We start from the raw sequence: 15417 nt of genomic DNA, 5'->3' as shown, positions 1-15417 counted from the left end.
ACATCATCTAGAGCTCTAAATATGTCAAAGTGTGCCTGTGCAAAACACCCAGCGTCATGGGTGTGGCTCCTCTGATGGCAGTTGTTTTTTTCTGTGACAGAGTAGTACAAATATAAACTTATATTTACAGTACGCTGGTTGCAACATGGTGATCTTGGTCTCTGAATATGAAAAACATCTGATCCATTACACATAAAGCTTGTGAAAAAAAAACACTTTATAAAATCATAAATCTGACATAAAACTATTTGAAAATATTTGAAAAACCTACTCAAATTTGCATAATGTTATTATGAAATGTCATTAGTCCTGACATTAAACTGCACAACAGGAAGAAAATGTTTCTTAATTGGAAGTGCATGACAGTGTGTAATTAGTATAAAGCTCCAGACCAGACCTCTGGAGCTGTTTACCTGGTCTGCCCAGTCAGCAGCAAAAAACCTTTTCCCAGACAGGCTCAGTGTGTGACAACATACCCAGCCAACCACACAGGGAATGAATGCAGTGGCTCCAAACAACATGAGAAAATGTGCCAATGAAATATGACATATGACATATACGGTATCTGTTCCTGCCTATCAGTAACATCAGAGGATTTTACAAATTAAAAGCTGTCTGGTGTCGTAGTGGTGTCAGGGCTGAGATGGCTGTATGATATAAGTGGTTATTTTAGGGCTGAGGCAAGTAAAAAATCATCTTGAGACAAATATAAACTCATCATAAATTACAGCGGGGTCTCAACCTTTAACTTAAATTTGCCTTAAATTACTGCAGCTGGAAACATGTCATTTCAACTTCCACACATAAATCAAATTACAAGCTAACATTCTTACATAGCTGTTTTCATGAAGTCACAAACAGCAAATGTTTCATCAAATTTAACTGTACACACAGCTCTTGATGATGATGTCAGTTGTTTGCCCCTTGTGACCACAACCCACAACATTTAGATGGTTCTTACTGGTTTTTAGTTTAGTAGTTTCCTGAAACCTCCACAAACCCACCCAAAGACACTGAATCACTCTGTTATTGTTTGTGGTCACTCAGCTGCATTGCGAACAATGTTGTACAGCTGAACGGGGTTAGAGGAGACTTTTGAAAAATGACGGCTTACAGTGTTACGTTTCTTTGCATTTCGTATAGTACAAAAAGAAGATGTCATATCACAAGATGCCATGACACACAGGTGACAAAAATAGTTTGTCAACAAGTCAGTGTTCTCTTCTCTAATTGGCTCATAATAATCTCTGGGACTGATAAAAGCTCTTGTACAATCAGACAGCAAATGTAGTATAGTCCTCCTTGGCACATATAACGTCTGAAGGAAGGACAAAAAATATCAGGTATGGTGTGATGGATTTTTTTTTATATAGAGAAACAGACATGTTCAAACTAACATAATGCATGATATTACTAAAATATATTGATTTCATAAAATGTATATATTCTGGTGTTTTTATGGGTTTTAGCTGCAAAATGAAGCTTCTCCTCACAACATTTGTAGCCACCATCTGCTATGTAAGTATTATCTATCTATCTATCTATCTATCTATCTATCTATCTATCTATCTATCTATCTATCTATCTATCTATCTATCTATCTATCTATTGATCTATCTATCTATCTATCTATCTATCATTCATAAAAAGCAGTGCATTTAACATCTTCTCTCTTTGCTTACTGCAGGTCAGTGCAGGCAAGGTAAGGAGCAGTGAGACTAATAATTCATGGATGATTAGCACAGTAATGATTGTTTGTAGATGATGGTTGACAGCAAACACTCTTCCTCCCGCAATGCAGAGACAGAGGATGATGGCAGCCATGATGGCTGGTATGAATGGAGCGAACCCTGGGATGATGGCTGGAGGCCTGAACCCACCCATGGTAGCTGGTGGTGGGGCAGGTTTCATTGGGCAGCCGCAATTTGCACAGGTCAGTCTACCAGGTTATCATTTTAATGACCTCGGTTCAATGTTACCGTTACAGTAAACAAAATTACTTTGCATTTACAAATTGAGTAGAAATGAGGGTTATAATAATAAAAAATTTGTGTAAAAAGAAAAAAAATATATATTGTTGGCAACAGAAAATTGAAATAAAACCATGAGATTGTGGAAAAAAGATAAAAATAAAACAAAACTAAATTAATGAAAAAATATATGTACATAACAGAATGAATATGAACACATGTACAGATTGTCTGGTTGTTTCCAGTGAATCCAACCACAAGATGGTGCTCTCCTGTTGATTGACTTTATTATTACCAGATAGAAAACATTTCATAAATTGACACCCCTTTAGCTAAACTGTTTGAATTCATAGTGCTGTTTATGCATGTCAGATTTGACCAGATATGATTTATTCTTGACTTTATACAAAAATATGTGCAAAATATACTACAATAAACCTGTCGGGAAGATTCACATTTTTACTCTCTGTCTCAAAGTTTGTGCCTGGAGTTCCTGCTTTTCCTGCACTGGGCCCTGTCCCCAATATGTACCGTGTCCCTGCAGTCAATGCGGTTAGTGTGGCTCGGCACACATCAGTACCCATGTGATATCACTTCATGCTTCAAAGTACCAGACAAAACATTTATGTCTTTCTTGTCTACTATCAGCTGCCTTTCATGGGAGTCCCTCAAATGGCACCAATGAATCCTCCTCAGCAGCCTCTCATGGTAACCAACATCTTTCAATTACAGGTTACATCATGATATGTAGAAACGGAACAAATCACTAGAATCACTAAATCTTGCTGCCTTGCCGTCATTCTTCAGGGGATTACAGGTGGTGCCATGCCGCAGCAGCTTCCCCTTCAGCCTGATCCACTCAGAAGATTCAGGGTAAGAAAGGAGATTTACATCTGCAGTATGTGATATGAATAAAAACTGCACTGGCTAATTGTTGTTCTTTGAATTTCCAGCGTCAGATTATGAAACAGGGCAACACCATGAAGACCACTGTGGATACCCAGGTTAGATTGCATAATATACATGCAAAGAAACAGATTAAGGTGGATGGGACCATCAGTGTTGTCTGCTATGACGTCTTGTTGTGAAAGACAATTTCCCTTTATGGTTTGACCAACTATTTGCTCTTTATTTTCTCAGATCCCAGCTCCGACCGACACTATAACAACAACTGCGTGTGATGACGAGGATCATCATCAGGATAATTAAGATGACGCTGCAATATGACAATAAAACTCAACTTGATTTTGATTTTGTCACCAATCACCAATGACCATGGGAGCTGTGTGTATATGAATCTCAGTAGAAAAACATGATGGTTGACTGTACATGTTTACTTTCCAGTAAAAATAAATTCTACTTAAAATTAAAGCTGTTTTGTCGATGCCTCTGATTTTTGCACCAGCATATTACACAAAAAAGTGTATCAATGAACAACAGTTTCAATGCAACTTATAGCAATTTATATATCTCTGCTGCCATCTAAAGGATAATAAGTATAAAAACAAATGTACAATAAAATAACATGAAACCACAACTCAAACGTCTCATAGAGGTCTACTAGATAATTGTGCTGCATAAAACCTGAGCTGCATAAAACCCGAAGCAAGATTTGAAACTTGGAGGTTTTCACTCTCTGCAGCTAAGGTTGACTCAATAATCCTGATTCATGAAAAAGGCTTGTGGACCTGGAAAGTGAAACCTGAAATATAATTCAAGGAAGACATTTCTCAGGACAGAGAAGGAATCACAAACTTAATGATGGCCATTTAGCTGCTTCAGTTTCAGGGTCCCGGTGTTGTGAATGCTGGCTCAGTGTCACTGTGTCATCGCCTCCTGGGACACTTGGATAGAGATGCTGTAAATGTTAAGATTAACACCTGTACTACTGAGAAAAAAGTAGGGTCACATTTCAGTTTTTAAAGCCAGTGCAAGTTTAGGTTATATTGTCATTGTCATGAAAAAAAAGTTTACAACTGAGCACAAAAAACATCAAAGGTGAATGGAAAAATAGATTGCCACAAAATGTATGACTTTGTATTCAAATATAGTGCTTTCTGCCATAGTGTGTGGCGTTTTGACTGATGCGCAAGGAATCAAATTTTCTAGACAGACAAACTCACAAAAACATGCTTTTCCATTTTTTCCTCAAAACAAATCCCAACACAGTCAACCATTAATACTCATGATTTTCCAGCGAGATGGCAACATCAGTCTGAACACGATGAACAACTTCTGACAAATATCTGTTTATAAGCTCCCGGCATTCAAAAACTCCTGCTGAATTGAGCATCTGTAATCAGACACAACGAAGCACCACCCTTCAGCACGTGCACATACTCGGTGAAGGCTCAAACCGTTAATGAAGAGCTGGTGCTTTTCTAAACGCATGTGAAAAGTGCACACCGCTTTAAATTCTTCAGAGACTTGTTACGGTAACAACTTGACACAGACCATGTCATGGCATTTAGAGACGTGACTTACACCTAATAACATACTTACCTGTACCATGTTGTAAGTGTCTGAGTCTGATGCCATGAGAAATGTCTACCACACTGACCACACAATGTCTGGGCCGGTTGGGGGTGGACAATAACAGCTCACATGGAGAGAATTTAAAAGCGATATGGACAAGGTGAGGAGGCAGAAGCACAGACGGGGAAAGCAGAACCAGAGAAACGGTAAGAAGAGCTTGTCGCACTCACTGAAACTTCTCTGTGTCTTGGTTATATGTATGCTAAATGTTTTAAAAGGCTTGACAAAATAAGAGCAGTAGTATTTAGGTGGCGTTTTAAGACATGCCTCATGTTTTTGCACCATGTAGGACATCATGGAGCTACAAAATGCCCTTCTGTTGGTCTGTCTATTCAGGACAAGCTTTGCTCTGCCAGTGAGTTATGATCTTCATGTTGCTGTATAATATATTGCTCATAGTTTAGCATCAAAAACGACAGATAAAGTGTTCATGTTTCTTTTTCAGGTGCAGATTGGAATTATTGCAAGCAATAGCAACGAGGTAAAATACTTGGTCACAAATTTATGTCTGTTGGATTCTAGGTAAAATTTTCTATCACAGGGAGCAATAATATCCAATCTAATTCAGACTTTGTGTGTGTTCAGATCCTGAGACTGAATGGACTAACTCTTGCAGCTCTTGGACAAACACAGGTACAGACAGGGCCCATAAATATGTGTGCTAGTGTGATGCTACCACTGTGTAGACATTTACAGGATTTACCAAGACTAGCACTGAGTGTCTTCTTAGTCCAATAAAAAAAAATGTAAATGTTTGCTTTGGAAAATAGTATGTAAGCTGAGACAAATCCCCTTCTTCTCCAGGCGTCTTCCATATTACCCCAGTATGTGCTTCAGCAGCAGCAGCCTGAGGTGCTGCTCACTCCACAGGTGGTGAACCTGAACCCACAGATGGCAGGTCCTTTTGGTCCCCAGCTGTTGCTCCCCACCCAGGGCAACCAGCTAACACCCATGCTAGTCCCCAACGGCCAACAAGAGCAGCTCGGGCCTCCACAGGACCCCAACTCTCCTAATGTCCCTCAGCAGGCCCAAAACCCTGTGCAGGTAAAACAAAGTGTCTTGCATGGTAACTACAAAACTGCAAGTGACAGTCAAAAATTAATTATTCTTTTAAATCTCCTTTAGATGTTTCCACAGTTTCAGTACCCTGCTTATGGATTTCCTCAGTTTCCCAGACAGCAGGTATGAAGCTTAACAAACGGACTTCTTTGCAAATGTCAGTATCTTCATTTAGATGCTCACTTTAAATTGATTTAAATCGATTTGCTTAATTGATAATCCACAGGGCTTCCAGTACTTTTTTCCTTCTTACGGCTATCCCCAGCAGAGGAATGCTGTGGCGCTGCAGCCCAACCAGGCTCAGCAGAACCTGGAGAGAAGCACACAGAGACCACAGCTCCCTCTGCAGGTCAGACATGCAATACAGCATGAAGTAAAAGAAAGAGGGTGATCTTGTCCTCCCTGTGCATATTTAATTAAAATCAACTGAGGACATTATTCTATAATGGACTTCTCCAGAGAGATTCTTAAAGACACTGGTTGAAAGGAAATGTGCTTGCCACAGTGTTCTGTGTACAATTTAGGGCACATCGGCCAAATATTTACAACAACAAAAGTATTATGAGCAAAAGTAAAATGAATTAAACCATCAAAAAATATTGTGTCCAGCACCTGTTTTACTTTAGTGCTTTGAATTCAGACTTAGTTCTTATGCAGACGATAATGACAAAGACAAGACTTAATGATAATAACAAAGCTGCAGATCCTGAGTCAGGACTGCGTGGATGAAACGACAGCTGTCTGCCATGCAAACCACAAGCAGTCTGTCTGGCTTAGCGGTGGGCCGCTGAAATCATGTCCTCCCAGTCTTATTTGCATGTAAAGTGATACTTTTTGAAGCTTATCCATTTCTTTCTATGGCTGATGTCATTTTATTTGTTCAGGAATGTGCATACATGAATATACTCAGTGCTCACTTTTTTGTAATCTAATGTTCATGCATATCATCCCATTTCAGCAGGCTTCCCAGCCCAAGGTGCAGACAGAGAAAGTGAGCATGCTGCATAGCCTCCTCATTTTTATAATTTCACCCATTAAAGTAAGGAAAGAGACATATCTGCATCTTAAGTCTAACTGCTGCATTTTCATAACTTTCTTTATCAGACATGGCCACTGGGGACACAGAAAGAGTCTACCACAATTCCTCCTCATCCTCGTGGTGATACTTCAGGCCCTGGGATTGATGAGGTATAATTTCATACAAAGTTTTTATACATTTACATTTAATTTTTTTAAGCCCACACACAAAACTTTGGTTTCTGTTACACTTTGCTGTCATTAACTGTACAGTATTTAACTTTGAGAAATTAAACAATCGCTTTTCCGAATGTTTCTCCAGGGTCACTCCAACTTCTCCTTCTTGTTTGAGCCTTAGATGTCACCTGGGAAATAACAACAATGTGATTCAGCAAAAAATCATTTCTGTGTGTTTGGCTGTAGTCACTGCAAGCTCACTCTTCTGCAAAATACCCTGGAGTATGCTGTTCTTCTAAAAACAATTTATTTGCACTCAGTTATTTGTATAATAAACTGAATCTGTCTTGCTTGTTTCACAACATGTCAAATAAAGAACTTTGCCAAAGATAATTGTTTCAGAATTTTATTGTAGTGTGCAGAGATTTTGGTTTTACAGGAGGAGTACATAAAAGATTTCCCAGAATAACACAGAACAATTAGCCATCTTCTCCTCTATGACTTGATAAGACTGGAGAATGAAACTTGGAGTGGTTGATTCCTTCCTGAGTGAAGTGGGAGACAAAAAAGATTAAGCATGATTCATCAAATTGATATTCAAGTAATCAGTCAGTACTATGCTATTAATGCCTTCACCTTTTACCAGTCAGATTCCTCTGGATCATCTTCTCCAACATGCTCACCGAAGTTCATCTTGAAAATAACAAACAAGTGATTACATGAGAGTGGGGGTAGGAAGCATGCATTTCAAATTGTAATGATGAATATTACATCGAAAATGGTTCCAGGCATACATGGTGCTCTATGTGAACAAACTGCTTGTACTTACAGGTTTCACAACCCCATACTCAATTGAGACATTGTTCTTCAAAAGGAAAGAGAGAAATTATGGTAATTGTTATGAAGATGAAAATAAAAAACAAAAAAAAAAAGAATTTACACACATTTATTCTGTAATGGGCACAAACATTACCGGCTCTGAGCTGTTGTAGATGAGCTTCACATATTGCTGAAATTGAGATGACGAGATTATCATAATGTAGTTGTCTTAAAGATCAAACAATGTGAAATTGAAGCCCAAAAAAATCAGCCACATAATAATAAATATAATAACTTATGAATATTTGACACCCGTTATACCGCATTCTGTGGAGGCTCACGTTTTCCTCCCTGTAAAACAGATAAAAATTAAAATTGCTGAGTGTCTTGTTTTGATAAAGTAACCATTGCTACGATGATGAAATGACTTCTCATACCATTTGATTGTGAGGTCTTCTTCCACCACGCTGTGGATGAATTGTCAGTAATTAGCACTGAATGAAAATGATTGTTATGGTCGCATCTGTGACTGAACTGTAACTGTGTATTCAGATTGCATCTTCAGTCACCTACCTTTGGCATCAGAAATAGGTTCTCTCCCTGTGAAATGTTCACAGTGAGCGTCAGTGGGACTGTTAACTTTCACAAAGTGATTGAATAGGTGCAGTTACATCAAGTAAATAAATCATTTTGTTTACCTCCTTCAAGGCTACAGCAGTGATGTTCTAGTGAGGGAAGCCACAGATTTCTTGAAAAATGTGAATATTCAGTGGTGCCACTGCTCTGTCATGTCAAACATATACTGTATAATAACTACTGTTATACTGTGACAGTTTTTAAACTCCTGGTCTCACCTCAACTATCACGTTGTCAACCTGAAAACAATGAATTATAAGAAATTTTCAAAAATGTGTGTTTTTGACGACTGTTCAGGTAAATCTTCATGTATGTATGAATATTATGAAATCACACTGAGAGACGACAGAGGGCCTACCTTGAATGCAGGGGAAAATACAATATTGCCCTGAAACAAGAAAGGCGTAACCGTACATCATATTTTATCTGTATGCAGAACCAATTATAACACTAAGTAAAGTTTGTGAAGCATCTTTCCGGAGCAGACATCAATCAGTACTTCACAGGAAAAGACAAGAATGAAAGGCATAAAAAAGCGAAATCAAAATTAAAAAGTATAAAAACCAAATGAGAAGCAAGATTAAAGAGGTGAGCCTAAAGCTGCTTTTATAAATGTGAACATTTTGTCAGAGTTCAATGTGTTCAAACAGAGATTATCTTCCCTCTTTGAGAGGTTCAGGAATGAACCAGAGTTTAATGAGACTTATTTAATTACACCTTTGGCTTATGTTTTTTCAGCAGAGCTGTAGTGTTACTGCGTTTCACTGTGGGCTTACCTTTGCATTGGGGTTCCTCATGTTGGGCCACTTGCCTCTCAGAGGTCCTCTGCGTCTCCCAAAATGCCGGAATGACCCAAAACGAGGTACTCCAGGCATGAAACCAGGAGCCTGGGTAAAGCACAGATAAAGTGCTGTATACAGTAAACGGTGGTCTGATTAACTGTCAGGTGATGGTACAATATGGTTGTGTTGTAGCAGGTCTTGATAACATCTACTGCATCATACAAATGTTAAAACAATATTCCCATTTTGCAAAATACACTCATTGTTTTCCTTGTTTAGATTTAGTTGAGAGGATATATCAACATCTACCTTCACCTATACATGTATAGAGTTCAGTTTCCTGACACTTAAAGTTGTTGTTGTTGTTCAAGGTTTTTTTTTAGCAGCTAAATGCTACTAAGTAAAGTTACAGTCAGATTCACCTTTCAGGTAAGTTTTTCTAATGTGTGTCTCTTATTTTGTTACCAAGCCCACTGTATTATTCTCTTGTGAAAAGGTTGGGTGACAACATTTTGCAATTCGTTGTAATCTATCTATCTATTGTATCTGCTACTGTTTCCTGACACAATTTTATGTGTTTGGTCTTCACTTGTAGATATGTCGTGCTGCTGTCTTAAAGTTAGGCTTAATGCTAAAACCCCCATTTCCTTTTATCTATATAATCTGTGTAGTAGCGTGACTAGACAGTTTTATTTACATGAAGGTTCTGCAATATTATCTGTCTCTGTCAGGAGAAACACAAATAATCTCCACAGAGAGCCCACAACATCTTCATCCTTCAACGCAATGCAGAAACTACTGGTTACCTTGGCATAGGGATGCTTGTAAGTGAACTTTATTTATCATGCATCTCACAGAGTTTAAAAATATGCACACCAACACCTAGAAGACTAGAAATACTGAATCACTGAGAAATCTGAGAAATCAGTTAACTAATAACGATAAGACTTGAAACATGTACCCATACTGGAGGTCCAGAGTCCCCCTCTGACCAGTCTCCACCTGACCCTCCATCTCCATCCTCTGAGACTTGTGTCACTGATTGCTCCCCATCACAATGCTAAACAAAAGGAAAATTTAATGAGAAATACTTATTACACAGAGGTTATGCAGCTCTGGACCTGTGTGTCTGTACATGTCAGTTCCCCATTACCTTAGAGCCTGCATCCAACTTGGGCCCACCTGCAGGTGGAAACTTCTCATCCTGCCATGGCCTCCAGGAATCTGGCTGAAAAGACAGACAAAATTAAAAATGACCAATTAAAAAATATCTAGCAGAAGTTTTCCTTTGTAATTTTACAGAAAAATATATAGTATCAAAAGTAATACTCACACGAGCAGCTACGGCTGACAGAAGTAAAGCGCTGATAAACAAGAGCTGCATTGCTTCTGATGAAACTGCAATAAATAAATAAATGAATTAAATTTAGAAAAACTGATTCAAAACAGATTATTTAAATTGGAACCTTAAAATGAACCTAAGTGAATTTTTCCCCAAAACAGACATTTCATAAAGCAAGTCATTTAGGGCTGGGCATTTACTGTATGTACCCACTCACCTGTGCTGTGCAACTATGTGTGTGGCCTATCAGCCATTGATACTTATATCAGACATCGGATATTGTGACACACCACACGTTTCTCAAAACAAATATCTTAGTCATGCTTAGTTATTTGCAAAACTGGGATGACTTCCCACATTCTTTCCAAATGTCTTCAACAACAATAGGACTGGTAGCAATGATAAATAAAGATGAAATATAAACTGGACAATGACAATGTGAGTGATTTAAACCAGAGTGGCCATCGATTTTCTAAAACAAGGAAGCAGACAAATGCATGCTTCACTGGGTGTTGCCTGTTACCTGCCTAAGCCAGTAAGTCTCTTGATTTGCAATCATAAGACCAGGTATTTCCATGTGTCTGGACATCTGTTGACTAATTTGCCAAAGGGTGGAGGGCAAAATGTTTTCATACTCTACTACAATTAATATTTAGATTTGAATTTTAGATAAATCCAATAAACTATAGCATATTACTCTCACTGCCATCCTAAAAAATTTTCTCCAAAGAAATCAGTCAGAAAAGTCAGAATTGTTTGCATATACACAGTGTGCTTCTGTTTTCATCACTTTCTTTTTCAGATGAATCAGAACTACATGCAGCCTCAGCACCAGCCGTATCCTGCACCCATTCCAATGCCATACCCACAACCTTTTGTTGTACCTTTTTGTCATCCCACCTGTCCCTCCACTGGTCATCCCTCCACTGTCCATCCCCCCACCTGTCATCCCTCCACCTGTCATCCCCCCACCTGTCATACATCCAATTGGAAAATGAGACAAGCACCTGGCTGACTGGGGAAAAACTGATTTTAGGTCATGCTTACTGTAAACACTGTCCAACTGAAATGAAATAAATCAATAAAGCATTATCTGAATAAGTGACCGACTTCTATATGTTTTGTTTTTCACTTGACAGTTTTCAGAAGATTTTCTTTTTTTCATCCATATAGTGTGACTGTGCTGTTGGGAGGAGGGATGGAGCATAGAAACAAAATTTCAAGCTTAACAGTAACGAGTTTACAGGTGTTGCTAAACCGAAACCACTAGATAATTTAACCAAGTGTCCAACTTAAAAAAGAGTAACACTTAATGTTATGTTAATGTTGGTTTTTACAATATCAAAGTTTATGTTTTATGTCATTTTTCGACTGATTTTATAATGGGTGTGTATTGCTGCAAGTTAGTGGATGACGTCACAAGCACTCTCACTGGCATCTGCCCGCTTAGAAAATGGCCAAACCTTTCTGATTTCTACTGTTTTGTGGTCATTTAAAAAAGAGCAACACTTAATGTTAAAACCAATCAATAACCACTTCCTAACTAGTAACTGTTGAATAAAATAGAACCCCCCCCCCAGTAATTCAATCCTGTAAATGTGTATGTAACTTGATGGCTACATAATGTTACAGGTCTGTTTTCATTAGCGACATCTACAGTAGCACGACAACATTAGCTAACTTGCTGTTATCCATATTGTAAATGTGTGTTCAAAATTTCCTAAAACAAGGAAGAAGACACAAATGCATTCTTCACTGGGTGTTGCCTGTTACCTGCCTAAGCCACTAAGTTACCTGATTTGCAATCATAAGACCAGGTATTATTAATATTTACCATCTCCTCAGTAATTTGCCAATACCTAAGGGTGGAGAATAAAGAGACTGAACCTGCACAACTGTAGTATTATGGAATGTTTTGTGACTACACTACACCTCATGTTTAGATCTGAATTTTAGAGCAGGTGTGGTCTTGTTTTCTGATCAGTAGCCTCAGCTTTGTTTGTTGCAATCATATTGCAATTGCCCAACAATGCAGGGCTGTTTATGTGATTGACACAACATCTGCTCCTGTACATGTATATAAGAAGAGCTCAGTATGCAGAACAACAGTAAAACGACCTCCTCCATCATCTGCGAGACAGTCTGCTAAAGTTGTGAAGACTTGACGGTAATTATATTATTGTCAATTTATTTGATGATAATTATTTAAAATATACTGTATTCTCTTTGTGATCTTGGTTGAAATGCCTTTATGTATTTATTGTTTTCAACAGGTCTGAAACCATGCTGAAGGTAGTGTTTGTCCTTGGATGCCTCCTAAGCCTCATTCTGGCCAATCCTGTAAGTGAAACATTCTTATATATTCAATCAATTATTCTTAAACTTTTACATTATTGCTATTACTGTAATAGTATAAAGCAGTCAATATTAAACTTTTGTATTTTCTGCAGATGGACATGGTACACCAACGCCTTGCCCGCTCAGGGTCTGGATCAATGTCTAACTCTAACTCCAATGAGGTGAGTGTCTTCTATCCTCCAGAGCTACGCTTTAAACACACCTGACTGTTACTGTAAAACTCTCGGAACAATCCTCTGCCGTATAACTGATGATGAATGTTTGTGATTTTCTTGAAGCGCTCCTCAGCCACATCTGACATGTCTACACAGCAGTGGCTCCAGCTCCTCCTTGCGCTGCTCCAGCAACAAAACCCTGCTCCTGCTCCACCGGCAGCAACTACTAAATCAGCTACCAAAGCTGCTACTACAAAGAAATAGTCAAATTCAAACAGCGATCGATAAGTGAATACAATTTTGACATTAGTTGTGCTTTGCGATAGTTTGTCATGTTTTACTGAAAACTCACAACTGTTTTAAATGATGTGTTAACCAGAGTTTTCCCACACTCATTATTATAGTTCAAGGAAACATGTGGATCAAAATCACTTAACTCTCTGTTGTATTTGCTCACTAAAAATTATACGTGGAAAAGCTGCGGTCTAAAGCTGTTTTTTGTCTTAAACCTCAATTTCATGAAGAGTAATGAAACCTCTGTGTCATTTTGAGTATCAAAAAAGTGGTTTACACTTTATTTTAAGCTCCTTTATTTAGCAGTGTACAAAGCAGCATGAAACAGAGCATATGAATCACTTCCAGTTTCAGCACCTTTACTGTTTCCTGATACACCTGAGCCTGCATCTGTCTGGCTCTTCTGTCTGGCTCACTGTGGTCAGAGTGAGGCACCACATGCACGGTTTCATCACACTGCACGCCAGGAATAGAAATATAAAAAAGCAGCCCACTTTGACAGCTGATTGGGTGACTGAGGGGTCAAAACATCTTTAAAATCTGCACCTGGACAGATGGGGAACCACTGCAAAATTCTGCATTAGACACAACACGTGGCTAATAGCAAAATATCATCTTAAAATTCTTCATTCAAGGTAAGACTTTTTTTTTCTGGGGAGAAAGTTGACTCTTTGAAGTAATGTGCACTATTTGCAAATATCAGCTGGTCTCGACCCCTTTTGTTGCTCTATAAAGGCCTGAAGCTTCTCTCAGCTATGAAACAGCTGGTTTTGATCTTGTGCTTCACAGTATTGTGCTCCTGCATCCCTGTAAGTGTTTCAAACCAACATTACAACAAACCTCAGATCTACGTATGAGTAGATGTTTTTTAATTGCTGTGGTGCTGTTGTGGTATTTCTTTCAATGCTTAATGCTCTTCATGAAGGTAAAAGGTAAAACCAATCAATAACAACTTCCTTACTAGTAACTGTTGAATGAAATAGAAAAACAGAAAACAATAATTCAATGCATAAATGCATGACCTAACCATATCTATTGTCTGTGGCTCCATCAGTGTCTTCACCGGCTATGATGGTGCCATTCGTGCAACCGTGGCCCCAGAGGATAAGTCCAATGCTGTATTTCTTTCCCAGTCTGACGATGAAGCCAGAACTGGCTTTTCTTCCTGTCAATGTGTAAGAAAGTCGTTGGGTACATAATGTTACAGGTCTGTTTTCATTAGTGACATCTACAGTAGGCACGATAACATTAGCTAACTTGTTATATAACCTGTTATCCATATTGTAAATGTGTGTTCAAAATTTCCTAAAACAAGGAAGAAGACACAAATGCATTCTTCACTGGGTGTTGTCTGTTACCTGCCTAAGCCACTAAGTTACCTGATTTGCAATCATAAGACCAGGTATTATTAATATTTACCATCTCCTCAGTAATTTGCCAATACCTAAGGGTGGAGAATAAAGAGACTGAACCTACGCAACTGTAGTATTATGAAATGTTTTGTGACTACACTACACCTGTTGTTTAGATCTGAATTTTAGAGCAGGTGTGGTCTTGTTTTCTGATCAGTAGCCTCAGCTTTGTTTGTTGCAATCATATTGCAATTGCCCAACAATGCAGGGCTGTTTATGTGAATGACACAACATCTGCTCCTGGACATGTATATAAGAAGAGCTCAGTATGCAGAACAACAGTAAAACGACCTCCTCCATCATCTGCGAGACAGTCTGCTAAAGTTGTGAAGACTTGACGGTAATTATATTATTGTCAATTTATTTGATGATAATTATTTAAAATATACTGTATTATTTGGACAAAATGTCTTTATTGTTTTCAACAGGTGTGATCACTGAAACCATGCTGAAGGTAGTGTTTGTCCTTGGATGCCTCCTGAGCCTCATTCTGGCCAATCCTGTGAGTGAAACAAATAACAATCAAAATGAATTATTCCTATATTTCAACATTATCTACTATTAGTGTAATAGTATTGGGGGTGGTCCATTGCTCAGGTGGGGGAGAGGAAGATGATTATTGCAATTATATAAATATATATATAAACATATATGTATATATACTGTCATGATCAAACTTGCAACTTTTGGATTTTCTATAGATGGACATGACAAACCAGCGAATTGCCCGATCAAGCTCTAGCTCCAATGAGGTGAGTGTCTTCTCTGTCCTCCAGAAATGAACTTTCAACATACCTGACTGTCTGCTACAGTAAAACCCTGTGAAAAATCCTCTGCTGTATAAGTGATGCTGAATGTTTC

At 38.3% G+C, this 15417-nt stretch overlaps 3 protein-coding genes across 5 annotated transcripts; 2 read left to right on the top strand and 1 right to left on the bottom strand.

The window, feature by feature from the left end:
* The first annotated feature begins 1301 nt into the window (after positions 1-1301).
* scpp9 (secretory calcium-binding phosphoprotein 9) lies at positions 1302-3335 on the top strand. Its single transcript, XM_071505402.1, has 9 exons — positions 1302-1343; positions 1470-1518; positions 1688-1702; positions 1802-1933; positions 2448-2522; positions 2619-2678; positions 2778-2843; positions 2924-2974; positions 3111-3335. The coding sequence occupies exons 2-9, from the start codon at positions 1477-1479 to the stop codon at positions 3177-3179; spliced, it is 510 nt and encodes a 169-aa protein (XP_071361503.1). The 5' UTR covers positions 1302-1343; positions 1470-1476; the 3' UTR covers positions 3180-3335.
* Positions 3336-4415: 1080 nt separating this feature from the next.
* odam (odontogenic, ameloblast associated) lies at positions 4416-7145 on the top strand. Of its 2 annotated transcripts, none has more exons than XM_071504484.1 (10): positions 4416-4651; positions 4795-4860; positions 4951-4986; positions 5091-5138; positions 5310-5549; positions 5631-5687; positions 5791-5913; positions 6526-6555; positions 6669-6752; positions 6904-7145. In XM_071504484.1, exons 2-10 carry the CDS (start codon positions 4801-4803, stop codon positions 6937-6939), a joined length of 714 nt encoding a protein of 237 aa, XP_071360585.1. In that variant the 5' UTR covers positions 4416-4651; positions 4795-4800; the 3' UTR covers positions 6940-7145. The 2 variants fall into 2 exon arrangements, with proteins under 2 accessions (XP_071360585.1, XP_071360584.1); XM_071504483.1 differs by having other exon boundaries at positions 4449-4651; positions 6523-6555.
* A 3-nt stretch (positions 7146-7148) lies between these two features.
* On the bottom strand, positions 7149-10390 carry LOC139636414 (uncharacterized). Of its 2 annotated transcripts, XM_071504485.1 has the most exons (14): positions 10329-10390; positions 10149-10223; positions 9957-10055; positions 8990-9100; positions 8572-8601; positions 8432-8452; positions 8276-8302; positions 8151-8177; positions 8015-8044; positions 7899-7928; positions 7732-7767; positions 7588-7623; positions 7395-7451; positions 7149-7303 (listed from the first exon to the last, which is right to left on the bottom strand). In XM_071504485.1, exons 1-13 carry the CDS (start codon positions 10377-10379, stop codon positions 7398-7400), a joined length of 627 nt encoding a protein of 208 aa, XP_071360586.1. In that variant the 5' UTR covers positions 10380-10390; the 3' UTR covers positions 7149-7303; positions 7395-7397. The 2 variants fall into 2 exon arrangements, with proteins under 2 accessions (XP_071360586.1, XP_071360587.1); XM_071504486.1 differs by lacking the exon at positions 7899-7928.
* Positions 10391-15417: the final 5027 nt, after the last annotated feature.

The sequence above is a fragment of the Trachinotus anak genome, unplaced genomic scaffold (assembly GCF_046630095.1).
Source record: "Trachinotus anak isolate AG129_WGS33_773 ecotype Australia unplaced genomic scaffold, CSIRO_AGI_Tana_v1 ptg000019l, whole genome shotgun sequence".
Classification (NCBI taxonomy): domain Eukaryota; kingdom Metazoa; phylum Chordata; class Actinopteri; order Carangiformes; family Carangidae; genus Trachinotus; species Trachinotus anak.
The sequence above is the reverse complement of the archived record's forward strand: the minus strand, read 5'-3'. Positions and strand labels throughout refer to the sequence as shown.

Coding starts and splice junctions, on each gene's coding strand:
- odam (XM_071504483.1), top strand. CDS start 4,801: ATGGAGCTACAAAATGCCCTTCTGTTGGTCTGTCTATTCAGGACAAGC. Junction 5,139..5,309: donor CAGCTCTTGGACAAACACAG/GTACAGACAGGG, acceptor CTTCTTCTCCAG/GCGTCTTCCATATTACCCCA. Junction 5,550..5,630: donor AGGCCCAAAACCCTGTGCAG/GTAAAACAAAGT, acceptor AATCTCCTTTAG/ATGTTTCCACAGTTTCAGTA.
- scpp9 (XM_071505402.1), top strand. CDS start 1,477: ATGAAGCTTCTCCTCACAACATTTGTAGCCACCATCTGCTAT. Junction 2,523..2,618: donor GTGTCCCTGCAGTCAATGCG/GTTAGTGTGGCT, acceptor GTCTACTATCAG/CTGCCTTTCATGGGAGTCCC. Junction 2,844..2,923: donor ATCCACTCAGAAGATTCAGG/GTAAGAAAGGAG, acceptor TTGAATTTCCAG/CGTCAGATTATGAAACAGGG.
- LOC139636414 (XM_071504485.1), bottom strand. CDS start 10,379: ATGCAGCTCTTGTTTATCAGCGCTTTACTTCTGTCAGCCGTAGCTGCT. Junction 8,453..8,571: donor TATTTTCCCCTGCATTCAAG/GTAGGCCCTCTG, acceptor CATTGTTTTCAG/GTTGACAACGTGATAGTTGA. Junction 7,624..7,731: donor TCTACAACAGCTCAGAGCCG/GTAATGTTTGTG, acceptor TTCCTTTTGAAG/AACAATGTCTCAATTGAGTA.